This window comes from Chionomys nivalis, chromosome 20, assembly GCF_950005125.1.
Source record: "Chionomys nivalis chromosome 20, mChiNiv1.1, whole genome shotgun sequence".
Taxonomy (NCBI): Eukaryota; Metazoa; Chordata; class Mammalia; order Rodentia; family Cricetidae; genus Chionomys; species Chionomys nivalis.
Window position 1 is genome coordinate 18,099,306 of NC_080105.1, and position 27,148 is coordinate 18,126,453.

At 37.0% G+C, this 27,148-nt stretch overlaps 1 protein-coding gene across 1 annotated transcript in view; it reads left to right on the forward strand.

Moving 5' to 3' along the window:
- Positions 1–2,446: 2,446 nt before the first annotated feature.
- The window catches only part of Anxa10 (annexin A10), a 53,032-nt gene continuing 28,330 nt past the window's right edge, over positions 2,447–27,148 (forward strand). The window contains exons 1-3 of the mRNA XM_057753101.1: positions 2,447–2,523; positions 15,371–15,480; positions 19,649–19,743. Coding sequence (XP_057609084.1) covers positions 2,447–2,523; positions 15,371–15,480; positions 19,649–19,743 — 282 coding nt within the window. The remainder of the gene's footprint in view (positions 2,524–15,370; positions 15,481–19,648; positions 19,744–27,148) is intronic.

The following is a 27,148-nucleotide window of genomic DNA, read 5'->3' on the forward strand; positions in this document are numbered from 1 at the left end:
GGCCTACCTGAAGACACCATCTCTATATAGCACCTGCCACTCTCTCTTGAGAATTAATTAATAGGTCAAGCTTAAGAAGAGTAGAGAGAGGATAAAAAGCATCTCACAAAATGCGTTACTTTGATTTTAATTAAATATAAGTATCAAACTCTCCTAAAACAACTACTCTGGATTTTCGGCATCACAAAATCTTGCATATAAAGAAGAGGTTAAACTTGTATCTATAACTAATGATTGACCTAGCATCTATGCTTGAGTCCCTAACAAATAACCATGTATCTGCTTGAAGATTTGGCTCCACTCTTTTGTTATTGCAAGCAAGAATAAATGAATATAAGAGAGAAGACCTTGAAGTCAGGGTTAGCATTTGTCTCTCTTTTATGACCTACTCTCAAACCATGACTAACAAGTGTGATGCACTAATACCTACCAGGTCTTTTAGTGAATAATATTGCCAAAGTCTGCCTTCTGCAAACATTTAGTTCAGGAAAGCAATTCTTTAGAACACCTGCGCAAATAAGAAAAAAAATAAGAGTTAAATTTATAGACTTACTTTCCTAGGTGCTGGTTACTTGGGATCTCTTTAGATCTCTTTAGAAAATTGGTACTCACATCTCTAAATTCATTTTGTCTCCGGAAATTCTAGTATTTTCAAATAAACCAGATACACCATATTTTGTTTAAGAATGTTAACGTTTCCAAATGAAACCATTTGTTTATTCAGTTTCTTTTTGAGGTAGATTCTTTCTAGGCAGTAGGTTACTAGTGATTTCCCTTTGTCTTGGAAATTGTTATGTAGCTCAGAAAGGTCTCACACTCAGAGACTGGCTAGCCTCTGACTCCCAACTGCTGGGGTTAAAGGCATGGGCCACCATGTTGGACCAGAAATTTATATGTTTGCTATTAGCATTAATATATTTAATGTCAGTTTTAGTTCTCAATTTGAATGCAGAAAGTACGTGTAAACGCATTTTTATTTCTTTCTTCTTAATTAATCTACCGAGTTAACAAACAGTACAGCAGAGAAATAATTGGGTTATCGCAAATCACGAACTTTTAAAAACTCTTAAACTGTAAGATAAAAGTCTTGAAAAACTGTGTTTGGCCAGTAAGAGTCATGGTTACTTTAATGAGTCATGCATTTCTGCAATTAGGTGAAGTGGTAAAGCCAGAAAGAATCTGTTACAGGACAATTGCTCATTGATTTTTTTTCATTTTATAGCTTAATCTCAGAGATCAACACCCAACCTCCTATGTACTATAGAATTATATCACAAGAAGTGCCTTATAATCGGGAGTAGCTCAGGCTGACTCACCAAAAAGAAAGCGATGACAGGAATTTAAAAAACTAATTTGGAGTCCATACTGTCAATCTAAAAATCTAGTTTCCTTTAGAGCTCGATAACTCAGGAACATTTGTTTACTGTTTGCAAATATTCATCTTATATAAAGAGGAATAAAAGTTTGACAATTCTAGGGTCCATTTTCTTCATCCAAATTCACATGTATTACCATCCACACATCTTCCTAAGTTATGGCTTCATTCAAGTACTTCAGACATTCTTGTTAATGATGCCAGAAGGAAATAAAGATTATTAGACCATGACATGCATCATGTACAAAATATAAAAGTAATTTGTACACACGATTGTGTTTATTGTACTGCAATATGAATAAAGTGAGAAACGATTTTATTCATGAGCTGCTTCTGTTCTCCATTTCATCTTTATGTCAATCTGTCAAGAAGTAACAGGGTATCGCAATGCATTTTATTATGCTCCTTCTTCATTGAACATTGGTGCTATTTTATTTAAAAGAAGCTGGAAAGATAGCCTATGATTAGATTTTGCAGGTTGTGAAAAAGGAAAGCCCTTTAACCCCAGCAGACTCCCTGTGCCATACGGTATGCTGTTAGAGTTTTAGATAAATAAGCAAATCTTATTGTATTTTAAAACTGGGTCATTCCTTTTCTTACTGTCATCATTACAAAATTAATCTTCCCAAATCATTGTTCAAATCCTTGGGGATATTGAAAATATGTGTAAATTATGTACAGTATATACATATGTACAGTATATTAAATGGATCCCGGGTATTCATTTAACTGCCAGTCTCAAAATGTCGCTGTTTTAAAGGAAGTAAGAAAAGTGACAAAAGGTAGGGGAAGACAGAGGCACTCATACCTGGGCACAGGGTCCCGCCGTGCATCTTTCAGTTGCTGTTGTGCTGACGTCTTGTTGTTTAATGAGGCAAGCAACTGGAATGTAGGAAAGCAAATATTCACCGTGTATACAGTGGTCCATTTATAGCAGCCAGGCTCAGATTCATGAACCATCAGTGTTAGAGGAACTAGGTGGTTAGACGTGTGATATTGTGAATGTGTAACAAAAGTCACAATGGAACCTCTCTCAGCAAGCAGGGCCCCTCACTCGTCTACTCCACTACAATGCCGATTCTCTTTTCTGCCATTGCAGGATTAATATCTGTGGGTATTCCAGATCTTCAGTGGTTTTCTAATTTGAGGTTAGTGAGTAGGATGACATATCACCTGTCTGTCAGTAATAAAGAAACAGGTAGGATTGCCCCTTCTTGGGTGTTAGGCATTATTCCTTTCTCATAACAGATAGAGGAGCACAAATTTAGGACTCGTTTTGTTTTCTTTATGTTGGTGTGTGTGCATGCACACATACAAACATGTACATGTATGTGTGGAGGCCAAAGGCCAACCTCAGATTATTCCTCAGATGTTATCCATCTTGTTTGTGACACAGGCTCTCTCTTTGGCCTGGAGCTCACCTGGTATATTGTGCTGGCTGGCCAACCCCTGTCTCTACACTCTCCAAAAATCTGACGATATGCTGGAATTACAAGTTCAAGTCGCTGGCCATCCCTTAATTTTCAGATAGGGTCTGGGGAAAGAATTTGAGTGTCCATGCTTGCAATTGCAAGCACTTTACCATAGATTTATTTTCCCACCTTCTGCTTTGCTTAATAGCTCTATATCCTAACATGAAAATATTCACAGGAAAACTCACGTCTTTCAAATTTGCTATTGGAATTAACTGAGTGCGTGCGGTAAACTTGGCGGGTCAGATGATATAATTAAAGAAATCTGGCTTACTTCTTTAATAGTTTGTCTCATTTTATTCTTGAGTTGTCTCTCAACACTCTCTCTGACCTGCCTAAACAAGCATGCATTCAGGATAACTCTCACTGGCAATGTAACAAGTTCATCCTTCAGTCCATTTGGATCTACGAAAAATGTTCACACCTCAGCCTGAGATAAATATAAATCCACTACTGCTTAAGTACACCCATGTATGAAAGTATCTGTCTCTTCCCTATGGTAACCTATAAGGCAGGATATTTCAAAGAGTTATGGCTATGGTATTATTGTCACCTGTCAGCTCACAACCTTGTTCACTCTCAACGTTCTCCACTCATGTTAACTCTATTTGTGTTCTGCTATTGCTTGCCATTTAAAGGCAGTTAGGAGCTTCCTCATTCGTACTACACCTCATTATTCATTGTTCCTGCCTTTCAGGTTGTTTTTACCCCTTTAGAATCATATTAACACATTACTGTTGAAAGTTAAATTCAGGCCAATATACTAATATCTGACTAATTTTCTTCCATTTATGGATTTACGATAATGAACTTGAAGCTAAAACCAGGTCATTTTTTAACCTTTTGTTTGGAGAAACTTTTGGATTTATACAGTAATCATACAAATAATTTAGAGCTGAAGAGATAGGTCAGTGGTTGAAAACGCTCATCACTCTGGCAGAAGACCCGTGTTTGATTCTCAACACACACATGACTTTGTACAACTATCAGTAACTCCAGTTCCTGGGGACTTGACACCCTGTCTGACTACCTTGGGCACTGGGCATACACACAGTGAAAAGATATGCTGGTTAATCACTCATGAATATAAAATAAATAAATCTATTTTTTTAAATGATTTGGATTACCAGTTATCTTTTCTCCAGGTCTCAATATATACAGACGTCATCAAAACCAGAATATTATAGCAAATAGAATATATTGAGATTATATCTAGTTCCTCATAACTTTCCTTTGTTTCAATTTAACATATTGTATCTTGTTGTTGTATCTCTTTATCTCTTATAATCTCTAATAATTCCTCTGTGCTGCCCTCAATTTTCTGACCTTGACACTTTAGAGGAGTATTTAGTTATTAATAAGATGCCTTTCAGCCTAGCACTCTGTAGTGCTTTTTTTTTTAAATTGGGTTGTACATGCCCTTTGTTCAAAAGACTAGCACCCTTTCCAGTGCATCCCTTCGGGAGATTACAGTGCCAATCCATCCTGTACCCTTTCCAGTGCATACTATCGGGGGATCACAGTGCCAACCCATCCTGTACCCTTTCTAGTGCATCCCATGGGGGATCACAGTGCCAATTCACCTATCCCAGATAGGATCATTTAGTGATGATGAACTTGGTAAGATGATGGTGTACAGATTTCTCGCAAGAGTAGAATGAGTCTCTCATGAATTAGGTAATAAATGCTTTTTGACGATTGAATGATTTTCTTCCTTTCTCAATTCCCTTTTTGCCTAATTTCAGCATCCTAATTGGAGTTTATTTTCTAGTTCTCTCCTCCATTTATTAATTGGAAATCTTTTTGAAGAAGAGATATAAGCGTACTGTTTATTGATATATCAATAGGCTAAAGGTGGAAAGGCCTCCATCTGCATCTTTGAATAATGACAAACTCCTACAAGAATTTGCTCGCTTCCACAAATGAAGTCAACTCTTACTTTCTATTATATCTGGTGTGTGTATACGTGTATGTGTGTGAGTTTGAATGTTAGCATCAGCTGACAGGAACTGCTTCTCTCCGTCCACCATGTGAGTACTAGAGACTGAATCCAGCTTCACGAATTTATTAGCAAGTGGCTTTATCTCTTGAGGCGAGATACCTTTTATTTTTATTTCCTGAGTATTCTGTTGCTACTAGCACAAGATGTAATAATCGTATCTTTTATTTCTTCTGTGTTTGGCATAGAATTAACTGGTTTCCTAAAGTTTTCTGATTCATTGAACTTAACACTTATATCTGAAAATCTGAATGTTAAAAATATGCATTGCTACTGGAGTAACTGTTGGTTTACCTATTACTGAGTAAGGCAAAGAGCAATGTACACTTTCATCTACATATAACTACATTCACTCCTGTGCAAGCATACAAATATAACTGCATGCATCTGCCCGTCTATACACCATTCTCTTGCTATCTACTCATCATGTATTTTCATTCTAATGTCTCTGATCTAATCAATGTCACTATTTCAGTCTTCTCAGTCATTTTAATTTCTTTCTTAGGTAACAAAAACCATAAGTATTTGAAACCAATTTGTTTATATTATCAACCCAACTATACATGTAGTTTAAAACTTTTAAGTCATTTTCCTGAGAACAACAGTTTATTTTCACTATTAGTTTATCATCTTAAGTCAAAAAGACCATTTTCCAAAGTTGACAAGAACATGGGGGAGAATAACCCCCCTTTATTTTTCTAGAGGAAAGTCCATAGCACCAATATTGTTTATTCTTTGAAAAATCAATCTTGAGTGTAATTGTGTAGGCCTGGCAGATTTTCAACTAATAGTTCTATTTTCTTGGAACTATCATGCTATTCAGGTTGTCTACTATTCATTCCAAAAGTCATTACAGCCTGTTTAATTTCTTTGAGATCATTCATACGGACAGGTTCCCATGTATCTTCCTTGATGAACCTAGGGTTTCTGGAACCAACTACTTTCTCAGTTGTTACAACTGGAAAGGCAGGTAGAACTGTAGGTAGAGCTTTGTGGGAATTGTCCCGGAGGGATTTACCCACAGATTTAGTTAAAATATGCTTTTCTACCTCTTGCTCTTCTTCCTCAGAATTTAGAAATTCCTCAATCATTTCAATTCTATTCACCATTGCCTTCTTTAATGTCTGAATCTCCTGTCCAGAATTATGTTCTAAAGCCTTCATTGAGGATTCTAAAGTATGAAGTTTGTCCATTAGAGATAATGTCTCATCTTTGGACATAAGTTTTATAGCATATACCGTGCCTTCTTGTACAGATAATCTTTCTGTCAATCTGTCATAAGCTTTAGACAAAATCCGATTGTCACATTCAGCAGTTTTGATTCTCTCAGTTAATGTTTCTGTTCCTACTGAAAGGGACTGTAGCTTACGATCCAAATCAGCTGTTCCTTCTTCCATAGTAATGAATTTCTCCTTAATATCAGCCGTTAATATTTCAGTTCCTACTGAAAGGGACTGAAGCTTACAACTCAAATCAGCTGTTCCCTCTTCCATAGTAATGAATTTCTCCTTAACATCAGCCTGTACCTCTTCTAAATTTTTTTCAGTTTGTCGAGTTGTGTTAAACAAAGATCTGTTCTCTGCCTGGAGAACTTCAAACTGATTTTTGAGAAGATTGTTGTCATTCTCAATTGTTTTTAAGCGTTCAACCTCGTCTCGTAAAGACTTTATCATATTTCTATTGTCAAACCATACAGTACCAAGGAAAACTACGAATCCCAGAAAGATCCATATCTGTGGGCTGACAGACACTTCTTGTAAAATCTCCCACATGGTACAACTGAAAAGGCTGTTAAAGTCTTGAATGGTAATGTTTTCAGACATTTTTCTTATTTATAAAAGAAAATTATGTACCTGTAATGAAGTTTTCCTGCCAGTGGTGGCTAAAGAAATGCACCTGAGTCCACGTGGTCTAAGCCAGAGCCGGTCTGAAACAATTAACTCAAAACAAAAATTATTGTACTGCCTGTTAAGGAAAGGGGTTGGTGGCTTTTACTTCAAAACCGCGGGTGCTTCACTTAAATCAGGCAGTGAAGGTTTGGAAGAAACAGGGAGCTATTAACATTTCACTAAGGCTACCAACCCAGAGCAGTGAGTCCCTGACTAGAGGGCAGGCCTCAAGGTCCCCGCCAGGGAAAGCGGGCCCCTGCTGCTGGGGCTGCAGTCTCTGCTGTGATCTGCTGGACCTGCTCTGCCTGCGCCCTACTTCCATTAGTCCCTGGCTCATTGGGGCATCCAGGAGTTCCTGTGTAGGTGCCAAGAAGTTTCATCGGGACGGGTGAGTGTGTACTATCCTGGGGCGGACGGTCCCGGTAGAGAGCACAAACGCCCCTACACTAAGGCTACCCAACCAGAGCAGCGGGCAGGCCTCAGCAACCCCCGAAAGGGAGCGCAGGCACCTCCAGATTGTACTGCAGTGTCGCCTGTGTTCTACTGGACCCCGCCCGACCCCTTGCATTCGGCCTTCTTTACGCGGGTCATTGGAATACCACGCATCCATGTTTTGGTGTTGAGGAGTTCACCTGGAAGGGAACGGTTCCTGCCCCTACACTGAGGAGATACACCTAGAGAGTTAGTCACAGCAAAGACTGGTCCAAGACATCAGGCCTCTCCTGGCTCCATTTGAAGGAAAAGATGGGCAGGCGCCAATGCAAGAATTCCCCCAACAACTTGAAAGGCAACGTGACATCACCAGGATCCAGGAATCCCGAAATGAGAAGTCTAAACCCTAATACAGAAGAATTAGAAGAATTCGACTCAAAAGTGAATTTTATGAAAATAATAGAGGACCTTAAACAGGAGGTGAAAAACTGCCACAACCAATTAGAGATTACAAACAAAAAGGTAGAGGAAATGAATAAATATCTCAAAGATACCCAAGAAAACCAAGAGAAACAAGAAGAAGTAATCAAACAGGTAAGGGAAACGGTTCAAGACTTGAAGAACGAAGTGGAAGTAATAAAGAAAACACAAACCGAGGGAAGGATGGAGATGGAAAATTTGAATAAACGAACAGGAACTACAGAGACAAGTTCCACCAACAGATTACAAGAGATAGAAGAAAGAATCTCAGACACTGAAGATACCATTGAGAAAATAAACACTCTCATCAAAGAAAACAGCATAACCAACAAATTCTCATCACAAAACATTCAGGAAATCTGGGACACAATAAAAAGACCAAACCTAAGAATAATAGGGATAGAAGAAGGAGAAGAAGTACACCTCAATGGTCCAGAAAATATATTTAATAAAATTATAGAAGAAAACTTTCCCAACCTTAAGAAAGATATTCCTTTGAAGGTCCAAGAAGCATACAGAACACCAAATCGACTGGATCAAAAAAAAACATCTCCTCGTCATATAATAATCAAAACACAAAACATACAGAATAAAGAAAGAATATTAAGAGCTGCAAAGGAAAAAGGTCAAGTTACCTATAAAGGTAAACCTATCAGACTTACACCTGATTTCTCTATGGAAACCATGAAAGCCAGAAGGTCCTGGATAGATATACTGCAGAAACTACGAGACCATGGATGCAAGCCCAGACTACTATACCCAGCCAAGCTTTCGTTCACTATAAATGGAGAAAACAAAGTTTTCCAGGATAAAAACAAATTTAAACAATACGTAGCCACAAATCCAGCCCTTCAGAAAGTAATAGAAGGAAAATCACAAACCAAGGAGTCCAACAATGCCCACAATAACTCAGACATCTAAAGACCCTTCACCAGCACAACTTGAAGAAGGGAAACACACAAACTCTACTACCAAAGGAAAGAAAGAAAGAAAGGAAAAATGACCAGAGTTAACAACCACTGGTCATTAATATCACTTAATATCAATGGACTCAACTCACCTATAAAGAGGCACAGGCTAAGAGATTGGATACGAAAACAGGATCCAACATTCTGCTGCTTACAAGAAACACACCTCAACCACAAAGACAGACATCTACTCAGAGTAAAGGGCTGGGAAAAGGTTTATCAAGCAAACGGACCTGTCCCTCTTTTGAAGAGGTAGCTCTGCTCCTTTCTTGACCCCTTCTCTCCTTTCCCTCCTTCTCTCCTTTCTCCCCTTCTCCCATAATACACTAAATAAACTCTATACACAAACTCCCTCTCTGGTTGGACACTGCCCCTCATGGGACTGCTGCCCCTTGTGGGACTGGTCCCCCATCACCATATGTTTGTAAACAGTAACTCTCATGATAACAAATAAGTTCACACTGGAATTCTACAGCTTACTTAAAATTAAGTATTAGGTATTTCAAAATGTTGAGAACCCAACTATTGGAAATTTACTTTTGTTTACCTTTTTTTTCAATCTTTTCTCTAACACACATACACATACACACACACACACACAGAGAGAGAGAGAGAGAGAGAGAGAGAGAGAGAGAGGTATACACACACATAGAAATTCACACAGACACATATAACACACATTGTTGTCTTCTTCCACTTTAAAATGACTTAACAATATGAGATAACATAAACATAACAATTTGTTTATGTAATTTTGTTTTATCCTTGTAGGGACCTTTAGAAAGAGAAATATATTTACTCTCACCTAGATGAGAAAGGCTCCTCAATAGAACACGTTATTTCATTTTACAACAATTATTCTGTAATGGATATAGTACTAACTGTGGAGTCGAATTTGAATTGGACTATTTTCCTCATGACAAACTATCAGTGTGCTCTTAAGTAACTTAGCATCATAAACTCCTCATAAATGAAGACGATGAGTAGAGTCAGTCCCCTAAGACTGCTCAGTGGAATGCAGGTGAAAACACATAAAATAGAGCTTGTTTATATGAGTAACTAATTTTAGAAAAGACTGCTGGGTAACCTGAAGAACTCTGTCCTGTTTAAATGTTTCTTTCAGTGTCGTATAAGCCACAAGCATCTGAGAAGAGGGAACTTCAATCACAAAAATGCCTCTATATTGGCCCATAGGCAAGTCTGTGGGTATTTTCTTGATTAATGAATGACTGATGTGGGTAGTATCGTATGTAGGAAGGTGGTCCGGGCTTGTATAAAAAACAGGCTGGCTAGCCCTAAGGAGCAAGGCAGTGAGTAGCTCTCCTCCATGCACTGTGCTTCAGATTCTGCCTCCAGTTGCTGCCTGGAGGTCCTACCTGACTTCCCTTCATGATGGACTGTGATAAAATGTCCTTCCCAAATTACTTTTGGTCATGGTGTTTAGCGCATCAATCAAAACTTAATGTCCTTCTTGAACTCGGGAATTCTTATGATGTATAAAAATTCTTTGAGATTACATAGCATTTTATGTACTACATTAGCAGCTTCAGAGGCAAAACAGGAAGGCGTTTGCCCACTGTGAGTTTACAATTTGAAGATAATGAAATGCAGCAAAAAGAGTCATATGTAATAGAGGTGCAGATGGAAACACTGTATGATAAAATCTAAAAGTTTCCTTGTAATTGGTGGAGCTTGAACTGAGTTTTGAGTTTGTGAACAATATAAATCGCATAGATGGGACAAATGCCAAAACGAAAAAATACTTTTCAAAACTATGTCTGAGGAGTCACTGTTAAGTGGCCTCTTGACAAGCATGAATAAAGTTTAAAGACCGAAAAGTAGATCAGGATCTATGCTTTTTGCATAGAAAAAAAAGCAGTTTACAGCTTCTTTCCTAGCTAACTATGCTACACACAGGCACAAACACTAAACATGCAACCTTTACTACATCTTCCTCATCACCACAATAATAGGAAAGAAATTAATGTCTCTAGATATTTCTTTTAAAAATCACCTATTTTCCAAAGTATCCACACTGTTAAATAATTCATGTCTGAAAATTTTTCTAAACTTTATCAAAAGGTACTACATTAGCATATATTTATTTATACTATAGAGGAAATTCTATGATATGTAATTATCTGATGTTCTAAAAAGATAACAAATAAATTCCCAGTCATTTGCCCATTATATTAAAGTCAGGACCATCCTCCACAAAAATAACTTACTCAGAACTCAAAGAAGCTCATGATTTTCCAAAACTAGAGTAGATGAAAACAAATTGATCTATATTTGCAAACCCACATTCTTCATAAAGGTTGGTTGTTTGAGTCCACAGGATAAAAAAATATTTGCAATTTATTTTCAATTTTTTTTTATTGAAAAAAAAAAATTTCTGCCTCCTCCCCGCCTCCCATTTCCCTCCCCCTCCTCCCGCCCCTCTCCCCTTCCCTCCACTCCTCTTCTCCTCCCTCTCCAGTCCCAGGAGCAGTCAGGGTTCCCTGCCCTGTGGAAAGTCCAAGGTCCTCCCCCCTCCATCCAGATCTAGGAAGTTGAACATCCAAACTGTCTAGGCTCCCACAAAGCCAGAACCTGAAGTAGGATCAACACCCCGTGCCATTGTCCTTGGCTTCTTGTCCGCTCTCATTGTCTGCCATGTTCAGAGTCCAGTTTTATCCCACGCTTTTTCAGTCACAGTCCAGCTGGCCTTGGTGAGCTCCCCATAGATCGGTCCGACTGTCTCAGTGGGTGGGTGCACCCCTCGTGTTCCTGACTTCCAAGTACACTATCATCATAATGTACTTTTAACATACAAATTAAATGGTGTTAAATAGGCTTTTTATTAGATAGATAGATAGATAGATAGATACATACATACATACATACATACATACATACATACATACACACATAAATACATAGATAGATAGGTACATAGATAGATACATACGTAGATAAATGGATAAATACATAGATAGGACAAGAATTCAAGCTTTAGTTAATTGTAAATATCCAATCCATTGTTAACATATATTCAAGTGTCTCTAAAATCATCTTGAAATATATATCCTAGAATACTGAACAATTGGAATCTTCCAAAATAACCACACTTAAAAATGCATTTATAATTAAATACATAAATATGGGTTAGGGTCTTTTCATTTTAGCAGAAACAAGTCATTAAATTTCATGGTTTTATGTTACTCACTTGCTAATATTCAGATACATATCAGACTTCCAGTGAATCTATGTAGCTATCCCATGGTACAAAGATGAGAGACTCTGGTATAGCTATGGAGGGAAGGAAAGCAATGTGTTCTGAGCCTTATTAACATGGAGCACTCTTGTGGTTTCTTGATAGTTGTTCACATAAACTCATGTATTTGAACAGTTGGTCTCCAGTTGGTGGCATACTTCAGGAGGTAGTGCATTGCTGAACGATGTATAAGCATAACTGGGGACAGCTTTTAAGGGTTTAATCTATCCCAACTTCCTCTTCCTTCTACTTCCAATTTGTGGAGGAAAAGGCAACTAGCCAGTTTCCAGTTCCTGCAGCCTGTTGTCATGCTTTCCCCACTATGATGGACTCTGTTCCTTTAGAAGCACAATGAAAAGTGAATTCTTCCTTTTGTAAATTCATTTGGCCATGGTACTTTATTGTAGCAACAGCAAAGAAGAGAGTACAGATATTGCACAACAAAATTTTATAAAGATTAAATAAAAGCATAAGCCTTCCCTCCCTTTCAGCCAAAGTGAGCGTGCAGAATATCTTATTTCATTCTCACAGTGTATGTGTTTTCCATACTGGGGCAGAAGCTATTGTAACTCTTCAGGTTCTCCATCACCTTTATTTATGCTGAGATTTTAGCTCCTGAAAACCCCCTTAGGGCCAATCTGCAGGAGACATGATTGTAATGTGATTGCTCTCCAGGAACAGGGAGACTCCACAATTTGACTAGTGTCCTGTCTGCTCTAATAACTCATACTAAGAGCAGTTTCCCAACAATTTCTACATTACTAAGAATCTGGCTTGTATTTTACCCAAAGGAGAGCTTTGAAACCTTGAAGAATATATTTAGTACTAGAGAAAATTTCTCCTTGCTAGTCATTTAATTATATTAGAGATTTCTAAAGAATGTGATTATGCATGTATTTTTTAATGAATAGTATAAAATGTGTCTGAATATGCTGAAGTATATTAGAATATCTTTGTTGTTTCTTCAGTGATTTTTCAAAAATTTTAATTAAGCTTCCAAAGCCAAACAGTTTATTGCCTTTGCTCTTGTTTGTCTATCAAAACTGATAAGACTCTGTGGGTGAAGATGCTACACATATTTGACACAGAAAGAAGTTCCTTAAATTCAGTGTGTTTCAATTTTTTTCAGTTACAAGTATGGATAATATAGCCTTAATATCAAAAAGTACTGTGGCAAAGAAATATGAAATTGTGCACTAGAACTTGGGGAGGCGCTTAACACTCTGAAATGGCAGCTATCTCAGGAATTACAGAAACATTAAAAAGAAATTTGGGGGTTTAGAGAGATGTCCCATCAACAAAACAAACAAACAAAAACAACAACAACAAAAAAAAAACTTACTGATCTTGCAAAGAACCTGATTTCTCTTCCTACCTAGCACACATGCCAGGTATCTCATAACTCCCTTCCAGCTTCAGGAGATGCAATATTTTTTTTCTAACCTTTAAAGGCATCTGTACACACATGGTACACATCCATACATTAAAATCACATACAAATAAAATAAATAGACAAAAATGCTTGAGATATGCAGATCTAAGCATTTACATTAAAATCTGATGCCCGAACTTAGTTTAATAAATGGAAGACATGTTTGTCTGTCTCTTTACAGAATCCTACCATATGACAGTTTGGTGGTCAAATGTGTTAAAATTTTGTTTTCACCTACTAATCACCCTCAGTAAATGGACTAACTCAAGTGAATGTTCTTCTGAGCTCATGAGGTCACATGCAACAAACTTAAGACTTTGGATGCTAACCTGAAATTCATTTGTAATTGAATGCACTGGAGCAATGAAGATGAAGAATGGGTTTGTAGTGGTAGATGTTTTGTTTGTTGAGAGTTTCACTCTCCAACCCAGGCTATGTGGAGATAAGTTTAGATAAGTCTGGCCTTGAACTCATATAATCCTCTTGCCTCAGCTTCCCAAGTGGTAGAATTACAAACACAAAAACTTTGACAGTTCTCTTTAATGACATCTATATGTCCATGTAAATGCTGGAGGAGGACCATCATTGATGTACTTCCAAGCATAAAACCTGACTGCATTTCACACTGCAGTTACTATATGGTGGTCTACTTCAAATTAATAGCTACACATTTATCAATATCATTTAAAATTAAATCTATTTGTAATTCAAGAAAACAGAGCTTTTATTTTTCCAAAATCAATCCTTTAATAAATGCTTTGGTATCAATAGATTGATACTCATCTAACAATTAACTAGGTCAGCCTTGTTCTGTTTAACTGATTAACCTTCCATTAGACAATGAGTACTATAGTGCTGTAGTTAATTCGTCTAACATTTTATTCCCAAAGTACTAGCTCATTCAAGTTCTGCAATCCTAATAGGCTCATTCACTATGAGATTGCATTTATTTAAATTTCATATTTTTATTTTTAAAAAAGCTTTTGATTTTACATACTAGGCCCAGTTCAACATCCCTCTCCGCCTCCCACTTTCTCACCTCCCTCCATCCCACCCCCATCCACTTCTCAGAGGGAGTAAGGCCTCCCTTGAGTAGTCAACCAGGTATGGCATACCAACTTGAGGTGTAACCACGTCCCTCCATTCTGTATCAAGGCTAAGCAAAGTATTCCACCATAGGGAATGGGCTCCAAAAAAAATCAGTATATGCACCCAGGATAAGTTCTGGTCCCACTGCCAGCATCTTCCCCCAACAGATCAAGTCACATTACTGTCTCCCACATTCAGAGGGTTTAGTGAGGTACCATGCAGGAAGGATCCCAGCTCTCAGTTCAGAGTCTGTAAGCTCCCAATAGCTCTAGTCAGTTGTGTCTGTGGTTTTCCATATCATAATCTTGACTTCCCCACCCAGTACATATGATCCCTCTTAACTTTCTTTAACTAAGTTCCAAAAGCTCAGCCCAGTGCTAGATAGCATTTTTATTTTCCAGAGTTCTAGACACACTGACAACAAATCTAGAAATCTGATTCTTGTTCTTGATAATATCTGATTTACAGGTCTCTCGTGTTGAGGGTGAACATAGGATACGGAGCCTGAAATCAGAAAACTTCCCTAAATGTTCTGCTATTTTATTATTGTCAAGAGAGGAAGGGTTCAAGCATTTTAATTTTTCTCATATGAATTTAGCTTCTCTTTTGTGCCCAAAAAAGTTATAATAATGAATTATACTTATAATTCAGATGAATGGCCTAAATCTTTTCATATGGTTTTCTTTTCAGCTTCTATAAAGTAGTCTTCAGTTCCTAAGAAAATACATATTGTAAGTTTTGTACTTATATCTTTTTACTGGTGGTTCTAAAATCTCAACGTATTATTTGGATTGTGGATACCAACATAGTGTAAGTCACTGAATAAAACACACTGAATGAAATTAGCTTTTTATATTTGGCACACAAATATGATGAAAAATAAATGTCAGTGTAGTATATTAATTTAAACTTGTAGAAGGTATTTTTGTAGACATTTTATTGAAAATTTTGTTGAAACTTTTCATTAAATTAATACAGTCTCTTATGTTTTGACTTTTGCCACCAGGTTCAAGGAACCATCTTCCCAGCTCCAAATTTCAATCCTGTGATGGATGCCCAAATTCTAGGGGGAGCACTCCAGGGATTTGGTAAGCCTGAGACATAAAGAATTGCCCTTCTTTACTGGGTGGTAACACTATAGCGTGAGTGTAAAATAATTAGAAGACAGACGCAAGACCATAGAAATAGAAGACAATAATAGAAGACCATTATACTGAAGAGAAATTGCAGTTTGCATTTTAAAGTGAATTCCTCATGCCCTCAAATATCTCACTGTGAACTCTCGGGTAAAATTCCGAAGCAAATAACATAATCGGAAGTAATGCATCATCCTGACCTCTGCACTTGTTATTTTAGCTTGTTTCTGTTGCAGCCAAATCTAGCATCTTATTCTCCCAGATGGCTCTGTTTGTTCACACCTCATAAATTGGCCCAATATACTTCTGGCCTGGGATGCATTTCTTTCTTTGGACTGTTTTTAACCTAAATATCTTCTTTGCATTCCTTCTCTGAGCACCCCAGCTCTATCAACTCTGCCAGCCAAGGCAACTTTCTTCCTAGCCCCTTCCTCCTTGATAATCATTTGCTTTGTCCCAGTCCATTGCACCTGCAGACTGGTCTGTGAGATCCTAGAATGTGGTATTTGGCTTAACAAATTGATGTTCATCAGATAAGATCAGAGTTTAGAAAAGAAAGGTACAAAAAAGGAGGCAGTACAGTTAGCTTGTTTTTAATTCTTTATTCTTAAAAGCTCAATGTAAAACTGTTAAATATTCATTTTTTTAACAAAACCCATTTTTAAAAGACTTCTAAATGGGCAGGAATATAAACATAGACAATATAAAAGAGGTAATTAAAGAAGAAAATTAAACCCATGTGTAAGAAAGAAAACTCTTAGCTTCAGGACATGGTTACTCGCTTTACAGAATCTCTCCATCTCTTTCTCCCTCTATCTCTCTCTGTCTCTTTTCTCACTATCTCCGTTTCTTTCTCCCTGTTGCTGTCAATTTCTGTCTGTCTTTCTCTTTTCTGTACATGAATGCACACTTCATACCTACACGCCTTTGTGTTTCAACCATGAATAGCATACCACGCATAGGAAAATAACATAGTATTAAATATATTTTCTGACTTTGACTTTAGAACTTAACAATCATTTCATGCCTTTTAAGGTATCAATAGTCACTAGAAAAACTACAGAGAATAAATAAGGTTTTTTCCAGAAATATGACTGTGATTTTTTTCTTTAAAATTGAAGTACAGAACGATTTGGTCACACACACACACACACACACAATAATAATAAATAAATTCTTTTCTCCAATTTCAACTTTCCTGCCATTATAAGTGGAGTGAAAGTATGGATTCATTTTAATTGTTGTGATGTTTTGCTTATGTGGTTTAGGCTGACATATTTTAGTTGTTTGGAATTTGATGGCATAGTATCTGGGGAAGCATACAAGGGTAAGAATATAGTTTCATATGTACTAATAGTCTGCAATTTTAATGACTTTGGTCCAGTTCAATTGGAAAAATAATTATCTTAATATTATCTTAATTATATAACTCTGAAGATAAAGAAAAATGGACTCTAAAGAATATGAAAACAAGAAAGCTTAGAAAAATTGTAGAAGTATGCTTAAATAGGTATTTTTCACCCGAAAATGGAACACTTCTTAGACATGCGCCTCCTAATAATGCCCTCATATTCTCAACTCACCACCATTAGTAGCTGCTTACCTACATTTGCAGAAAAGCTTTATTTGTTATTGTCATTGTTGTTTATTTTTTGGTTTTTGTATTTATCATCTGTAAGCATGTATTTTTTGAAATCTCCATATGACACTGGAAAACTGAATCCATTCTTAACCTCTATCCCTAAATCTTTACAACAGGATACACAAGTCAAAAGTAATCTGTTTTTAAATACTCCCACTCTGATAAATGTGGCTACCTTTACCATGTGAAGGACCTTTCTTTTTTTTTATTTTTTTTTTATTTTTTTTTGTGAAGGACCTTTCTTGCCCTGATAATCATCATGAGACTTTGCAGAGGTATTTTATCAAACTGAAGGTATTCCTTTTGATTACTACTTTGGTTAGAACTTTTGTCTTGAACAGATGTTACATTGCAGCATTTATCTAACTATTATTTTATCAATAAAAATTCAGGAGTCAGATATTGGATGATGATGATGGATCAGAGAAGAGGCAGAGTAGTGACCACCTCTCTCTTGCCCTCCACAATCCCAAAGGTCGGAGAATCTCCTAATCCTCTCCCTACTACTTCATATGCCTCTACATATGGCCTTTCTCTTCCAAAGCCTCTATGACTAATTTGGTTAGCTAGTAACCAGCTCCACCCTCTGATTCTAAGTAAATTTTATTGTCAGTCTAGGCACTGTCGAAGTGCGATCAAAATATCTCACAATATTGCATTTTATCAAATGTCTTTTCTACATCTCTCCTTATAGTCACATGAATTTGCTTCTTTAAAATTGGCAATTACATAGGTTACACTGATTGTCTCACATTAGACCTATGTATAATTTTTCATACACGCTGTTGTATTCAATTTTATTTTCTAGGTTTTATTTTGGAAGGAGGATTGCATCTTTGCTCATAAAAGATTTGGGTCTGTAGTTTACCTGTAAAGTCTGTCTGTCTCTGGTGTGGATGTTAGTGTAATGCTGGAGGACATCAGAACATTTAGGAGTATGGGAGATATGGCAGACAATTGTTACTTCTTCTTTTAAAATCTGCTGGATTAATTAATAAAACATCTAATATTAACAAGTTTATCCCGAAAGGCTATTAATTACTGATTCAATTCTTTTATAGTTATATATCTATTGAAATTGACAGTTTTCCTTGTATAAGTTTGACTACATACTATATTTGAAGAAACTGGTCCATTTATCTAGACAATTAAAATTTGTAACAGAGTTATTTATAATGTTCCTTTATTATCCTCTTAATGAAATCAATGAATAATTGGTTCTCTTTCATTTCTTTATTAGTATTTTGTTTCTGTATTTTAATTAACACACTATAATAAAATTTTTGAGATACATTTAAAATTATTATGCAATATCTCCTAAAGAGTAACTGAACAAAAACTACTATAAAAACTAATAAGCACAAAGTAAGTCAGAGAGAAAGTTTGTGTGTAATCTCAACAGAGCAACAAAAACAGATGAGTACAGTAACTCAATAAATGTTATGATTATAAGAATAATCATAATAATAATAGTGTAAATCATTGAAAAAATCTTCTATTTATTATTCATAAATATCTTACAGTCTCCTCTCTTTAAATTATTTATCTTTCTATTCTCTTGTGTAAAATATGGATAGATGATAGATAGATAGATAGATAGATAGATAGATAGATAGATAGATAGATAGATAGATAGATGAAAGATAGATAGATCGATGATGGATAACAAAGAAGGCATTTACATGTCTGAGGTTTTTAAGATAAATACCCTAAGAAAAAGGAGTTCATTAGGCTTTAGATAAAAAATTAATCTGTTTATATTGTAGTTAAGCTAATGCAGAAGTTAAAGTTATCTTGGTCACTCTACTCTGAAATACAACACAATAAAAAGCAATTATGATATATTTATATTACTGCTATGAATATTGTGATGTGATAATATAATACTTTGGTATGAATAAGTATATACAACACAGAAAAACAACCTTGATAATGGGTAAAGGACCAGGTTCAACCCAAGGTTTGAGAGCCTCATTTCACCCAACTAAAATATGCAGACACCTTGCTATTCCACTATTTCGTTCTGGGTCATTCCCCTTTCTTTGGTGGATACTATAAAAGCAGCCCAATTTTTAGAATACATGTTCATTATGAGTCATGTATGTAACTGTGCTGTAAGAAGGATGTGGTGCTCAATTACTACTCATGAGTTTGAAAGTTGGGGGGTGGGAGGGGGCAGCTCTCTTTTAGGAGGGTAGACCAGATAGCTGAAGAAAAGCTATGTTTTCCTACCTTCCTATGTTTCTTGTGGAATTTTAGGTGGAAGGAATACAATGTGTATTAATGACACTAATGGCAGAGATTGGGGAGCATCTAGGATTCATCAAGCATTGCCATTGTGGTATCCAATTGTATTTAAAAGTAAGATGCTAACAGGAATAACCCCTGCCCATTGACTAGATGTGATTAGTCCATAAAGGATGGATGCTCGAAACTGAGCAAGAACTTCCTTAATTTTCTGTTACAATTCCTTCCTAGAATGTAACAAAGACTTACTGATTGACATCTTAACACAACGCAGCAATGCACAGCGGCAGATGATAGCTGGGGCCTACCAGAGCATGTATGGCAGGGTAAGACTTCTGTACCTCGATCTGTTTCCTTGGCAAGTGCCTGAGCGTCAACACCCTTCTCGGAGAAATGAACCTATAACTTCCCTCCCTCTCACTGAACACATTTCTGAACTCTGTATTAGTTAAAAATGATCTGTCTTGTTCTTACATGTTTTAAGAAATAAGAACATGTTACGAAATGTATATATGCATGAGGTATATTCACACTCACTGTGTCTACTTGTGCTTTTCCAATTCATACAGCTTTTTTCAAATGAAAGGCTAGGTAACCTTTTGTGTCACTTGGTCCAATTAGGCTCTGAAAGTGTTGAGCTGGGAACGGCTATATGGAGCTTTAGGGGAAGCACAGAGAGAACTAATGATTACTAGGGTCAAAAAATAACATATTTTCCCCCAGTTCTCTGCAGGTCCACACCTAGCTCTGAGCCAATAAGAATTTTCTTCTCCCTTTTCTTCTCCACAGCATGCAGTGATGGAGACCATTAAAAAGCGAATGGCAGTTTAAAAATAGTTTAAGGCAATAAAACTATCCATGTTTTAAAGTAATCACATTCTAATTTCAAAGCAAGTACCATTAAGGAGTCTTTGCTTTTGTTATGCATTTAAACCACAGATTCAGAACAAAAACTCTTTAGGCCAAAAGGGCCTGAAATAGCAATTACTTTGTCAACTGAACATTATTGATAAAACACTCTCATAAAACTTTCTCTGCAGAGTTAGTCCATATAAATTGACTTTACAGCTCAGCCTTTGAACAACCATACACATCCAAATCACAGTAGCCCTTAGTTTTAAAATGGTTAACGATCCAGAAAGCTCTGAAAGTGAAGAGATACGTTGAATTAAGTCAAAGGAGGAGACAGTATACCTTTTGTCCCCATAAAAATGTCACCTCAACTTAGGCTCCCAGGAATAACATTCTTACAAACAAAATGTAACCGTAATAAAAATAGCACACATGCTAATCTAATGTGATATAAATGGGCAAAGACCTATAAGTGATGTCACTTCCTGTGAACATTTTTTTTAATTCAAAATGAGTACCTATATCCTAGCTTTTCATACAGCAAGTTAATTTAGTCAAAGAACTTCTGAGTATCAAACACTGCAGAATCATCACAAAGCAGATTAAAATGCAACATGAGTCCCTTAGACTCAAGGAATTTAAAACCCATTAAAAAATAACTTGTGCTGGAGTGAAACCCTTTCACTAAGGTCTTAGAGTTGATTACTCTGTGCTCTTGCTGGACAATCGGCATGTCATGTGTGATCACTAAATTACTGAAGAAGCAGGACAACACAGAACCAGGCTTGTCCATCACCTCAGAACCATTGTCATTCAGGCAGTTGTCAAGCCCTGCCATTTATTTCCCCCTCACATTCTTTTCTTTTCCTCCATTACAGATTCTTGATTTAGATCACCATGGCTTTCTGCCCATACTAATCCTAAATGGCTTCTACTAAAACTCTCTCCCACCTCCCTTCTTTGCCTAGACCAGTCCACTATTCAATCTAAATCCAAAATCATGCATAATATAAAATTTCTTTAGTATTTATTCTATTCCTCCATCATAAATACCTATATGTGCATGGCACAAACCTGAATCTTTTCTCATGGTATGGGAACACTTTTATTTCACTTTTGTTTTGCATCTGCATTATTCTCTTCCTCTCTTTCCCTCTTCCTGTCTCTCTCCTTCACCTTCTCTCCCTCCTTTCCTCCCTCTCCCTCTCTTTTTCTCACTCTTTGTCTCTCTTACATACCACTGATGTATCCTCCAGGAAGCATCTGTAGTTTTCCACAGCACTTCTGTCGGCTTCCCCATCTTCTGTCCTTGGGAGTCTCAGTTTTCATTACATTGACTCTACCCATAACTCTACCCATAAAACTACCAGACACTGGAACCCACCCCTGAAATCCAGTAGAACCTAACTCATGAGGTGGTTTGTGTCTGTTCCTCATTACCAGTGGGCAAACTTGGAATAACTTTTGTTCCGTCAGAGCTTATTATAGCGTTTGCCTAATACCAAGACTGCTTGCTTGATGTCTGTTGGATGACAGTGGCCTCATAGCTAAATGAAACTCCTCTAGTAAGGTGCTATCAGGGTGCTCCTGAAAAGCTACCCAGCTTGCCATGTACTCTCTGCTCTTAACTAAGTGCTTTGTGTTTATATCTTATCAAGTTGACTGTAACACCTAAAAAAATATGTATATAGGGACTGGTTTATTTTGTACCTTCTCTCTAGAACTCAGTCCAAGTTCTAATATGGAGGATGTTCTTCATTTAAAGTATAAGCCAACCTGGTGAATTAGATTTGGCATAGTTGTCAGTATAAATGTGTAAGTGATTAGATTACACACTGGTCTTTCCTACCACAGCAAGTACTGTGCTGTTGACAATGCAATAGGACCAAGCAAATGGGAGAAGGTTGCCCATGCATGACAAGCTTGACAACCAGACAATTACTCCTTAAGGGCTTCAACTGGAGCATTAAGCATTTCATGTTCCAATTTTTCAGCTATAACAGGAGTGGTCAAGTCTGAAATATGTTGATTTCTAGCAATCATTTAATCACAGCACTGCCTGTGTAATTTCGTGCATGGCCAGAATAAAATCATGTGACTAAATTGTACCTTCCACAGCCTCTCCTTAATGTCCTTTGTTCTCAAGTAAAAATGCACCAGAGTTGTCAAAGACAGTGATTGCCCATACATTCTTCAAGGTTTCATTCAATGTCCCAGAGAATTTAATATATTTGACAGTATCACTCACTCCCAAGGCATATACTAACACCTGTAACTCCTGTTATTGTGTCTGTCCACAGCACTTGTCATCTTAATACATCAACTTATTCTTCTCATGTTGTATCACCTCTCTCTGAAATACAAGCTCCAGAGAGGAAGGGATAGTTGTTCTATTCACCAGTTTGTCCAGAGCACCAACCACAGTCCCATTGAGATGGCTGACACTATTGACTGAGTCATGGTGCCTAAAATGTACATGTCAGAACCCCATCTCCCAGTGTGATTATGTCTGGAAATAGACTTCTAAGGATATAGAGGAGGAAAGGATAGATCCTTAATCCAGTAGGACGTCTTTCAAAATTGGGGTGGGGGAGAGAAACAAAGGGTATGTGTATGACAAAAAGGAGGTAGCTGTCTGTATGCCAAGGGAATGGACTTCAGTAGAACCCAAACCTTCATACCAAGACTTTGGGCTTTTTGCCCTCCATTCCCCGAAACAAAAACTCAGAAATTTACGCCTTTGGTACCCTGCTATATCACACCAAGTTGTCTAATCCCATTAAGACTGCATACGTAGATGTGAATTATGAAGAGTTCATTCTTCAAACTCACCTTGTGCTCAGATACACTTTGCCTTCTTGTCTCTGAGCTTCATGGTTAAAAATATCAATACCTAAAGAACAATATAACTAGGAAGCAGTTTTCTAGAAATTATCTGATCTACTTTAGAGATGGCCCTCCTTCCTATAAGAAGAGTTCTTTCTCCTTCAGCCTTTACCTCTAGATTGATGGGGGCAATAGATACAGTTTTAGCCCAAAGACTAAACTTTACTATATAGTTTATTACAGGTAAATATTTTATGAAGAACTAATATTAATTAAGATGAGTTAAACAAACCTTCTGATAAAACTAGGAAGTTAACAGATAAGAAAAATAATTTCTGATTTCTAAAAATTTTTTAAATAATCAAAATCAGAAAATCACCTCTGCAGTTTTCTATTGAAATACTGCTCTTTGGAATGATACACACTGCATGTTCTAAGGCAGGAAGGAGGAACAAGAGGAGAGGGGCTGGAGAAATGGACAACTGAGTGTTGTCACTCCTGCATTAAAAGTGACCCCACTGGGCTTCATGTTGCTCTATACATAAGGCATTCTCTAAATTCACACTTCTACCCCCTTGCATTATGATTCCTGATCCTCATGAGTCATCAGCAACACCCACGATATAAAGCTTGTTCAGTATAGCCAGTTCATCATATGGGCACATGTGAAATCTCACTGCAGCTTTAACCATTCTATAACACAGGCATAACTAAAATCTCACTGGATCTATAATTAAAATCTCACTGCAGCTTTAACCATTCTATAACACAGGCATAATTAAAATCTCACTGTATCTACATAACTGAAATCTCACTGTATCCTTAATCATTCTATAATGCAGGCGTAACTGGAATCTCACTGTATCTGTAATCATTCTATAACGCAGGTGTAACTGGAGTCTCACTGCATCTATAACCATTCTATAGCAGAGGTGTAACTGAAATCTCACTGCAGTTTTACTTTACCTTTTTCCCCTGATCATGCCTAATGGTCGTTATCTTTCCATGTTTCTTTCATAGACAAGATGCTGCTTGTTTACAGTTAGCACACTCTCCTGTATGAGTTTTTCTTTCAGTATTTTGCACTTTCATATTTATATGATGTAAGTATTTAAATATTTATATATGTTATTTCTTTATATATATATTGAAAATGCTTTATTTAAATACAGTTCTATTTTATGTAAGGCTTATTAAATTATGTATCTATATATTATATAGATATGTAGTAAGCACTATGAAAGGTGTAAGATTTTAACTTGTTTACAAGATAGCAAATTAGTCAACCAGGATGACATAGATGTTAGTAAAGAAGGTTCTTGAGTGAGAGACAAAAGAAATTTGAGTCATCTCATTAGTAATAGTCAAACACATCTGAGCTTTATGAAGTCGTTCCCTGAACTATGTGAAGATGCTCTCATACAGGGGGTTGCCTTGTAACCAAGGAATCAAGAAATTCCAAAAACCGAAGGCTTTAAAATGGGCAGAATGCAGGCCTACCTTCACTCTTCAAGGAGACCTTGCCTCAGTCTCCATAGAATTATGCAAATATCCCGAGAGAAGCAAGATGAAAGGAAGGACTGTCAGTGTCTCACTGTGCATACTGCTTATTAATATGAGACCCTGAGAGGGCTCACCTGCCTGACTTAACCCCGACTTCGCAACTGTGAGAACAATTGGCACACATGACAACTGTAACAACTGTAATCCACTCTGACTACTCCAAACAGGAAAATCTGCCGGGTCATCCATATGCCTTAATCTCCATTAAAACTCCCATCAACAGAACAAAGATGGCATATTATACCTAACAGTATCTTCACTGAATCCTAGATCCAATGAGCTAAACAGTACTACATGTCATCAAGAATAAATCCGAAAATCCCAAGTGTCCTTCTTTTCAAATTCAACACTGACTCGTCATGTGCCCTGAGATTTTAATCTGGGTCACTCAGAGGCGTGTATTAGATATGAAATTGTTTTCACCTTGGCCATAAGAAGAAAGTCCAAGGTGGGCCTATCATTTGTAATAATCTCAGCTGTTGCCACCATGAATGCTTTCCAGGGTCAAGATCATGTGATTGAGGAGTCCAAACCTGCACCAAGTGGCAAGGCTGTTGTTCTTGCTTTAACAACAGAAATCTGTCAGTTTTCATTTCCATAGCTCTAACTTTAGCTTTTGTTGGATTATCTCCAACACAAAAGGACTAATGTTTGGAATTGTTAAGTGTGGGAGGAACAAGGTCATTTTAGCAGATTCCAGAAAGTAGATATGTCCTACATACTGAAACAGTATATTCAACAGCATAGGAATTATTCTTACCCAGTCCAGAATTGCAAGAATCCTGAGACAGTGCAAGTAGGTAAAGCAGAATCACATTAGAACCCCTATGCCCACTTTTGGTTAGGCTATTGATAAAAATAAGAGTATAGACCAAACAGTGTACCCAGAGGTCAGTCAGGAGAAAAAAAGCAACATCAGGCTTCAGAATGGTACTGTTAGAATATCAAACATTAATCATGAATCTATATAAGCTTGCTACCTCTCGCTATGAGCATTGTCTAGGAGGAAGCTGAAGGCAGATGGCACTTTCCCCTTACACTGCCATAGCTGGGAACCAAATGCCCTACTGAGCTGAGCACAGCAAAAGGAAGGAAAGGAAACAGGCAGAACTCTGACTAAGTTGATCAATTGAGAGATACTGCTGGTGGAGAACCCTGGAGGTTTATGAAATGACTGCATTCTACTCTATTTTTGAGAAGCTTTTGTTTAAACAAAACAACAAAAAAATCCTATAAACAAACATGTAACATGATCAGTCCAGAAAACCTAAAATATAACATGAATTATTCTCGAGGACCCGGGTCAGGTGTGATTGGAATCAAACCTGAAATAACAACTTTGTGACTTGGAAAGTTTTGACCATGGGTAGCTTCAAAAAGAAATTGGGTTTTCCAGAAGTGCAGGGCATTCTCTGTGAGATGACTTCCTTCCTGCAGAAAAAACATGCTAAATGTAACATAAGTCACAAGATTGGCAAGCACTAGAAACCTTGGCATGTAAGCCACGAGGATCTCTCTACATACCTGGTTTGTAATGCAGTGTGCTTTATGATGTCCAGTTTGCTGACAGATCTCAGGGGTAATAGTCTAATGTGTGAAATACAGATGCCAGATGGTTTCATCAAAGAATACACCTTCTTATGACTGCAAATATGATATCAAAGGTATTAGCAGAAGTAACAATATGTCCGGTGAAATACACAATTTATAGTTTTCAAGCATTAAGGCAAATCAATCAACCCAACAGCCCAAATGTTAATAACAATTAAACTTATCCAAGGAAGGAGCCAGTCACCAGAGTTTTGAGAACAGCCTTGGCTATGCCTTTGGGTAATGATGGTTCATTTCTACATGATTTAAACACCTGTATCAAATGATGAAATAAGTATTTTCTTATCTTCATATACTCTCCAATATTTCACATTAATAACCAAAACAAATAATTTTTTCTGCTTTCCCTAAACAATTTCAAGGTCACCTTGAAAGACAGCCTATTTCCTTATATCCTACTTCCCATTTCTCCCCTAGGTTTTTTTTTTTTCTTTAAGAGTTCCTATCTCCATTGCTGATAAATGTTTTCTAAAGAATGCCTGTTATAGTTTAGATTTGTATTGAGATAGGCACCTTTCAGTTTAGTCAGGTTTCTGTCACGAGAGCAACGTATCTAAGACAATCAATTTATTAAGAGAAAATATTTACAGTGACTTACACTTTTGGAAGTTCTAATCTATTAGCAAGTGACCCTGTGGTTTTGGATCTTTGGTGAGCTGCCACATCATCATGATGACAGAATGTGACAAAACAGAACCCCTCATCTCATACTTGAGAAGGAAAGGGAGAGGGGGAGGAAATAAGGATGGGAAGAAGGAAAGTAAGAGAAGGAAAGGAACTGATATCTCACCACCCTCAAGCCCCCATGATTTAAGAAACTCCCACAGGTCCCACCTCTCAAAAGTTCCATCACCTCCAAATATAGGTACCCTGAGTATC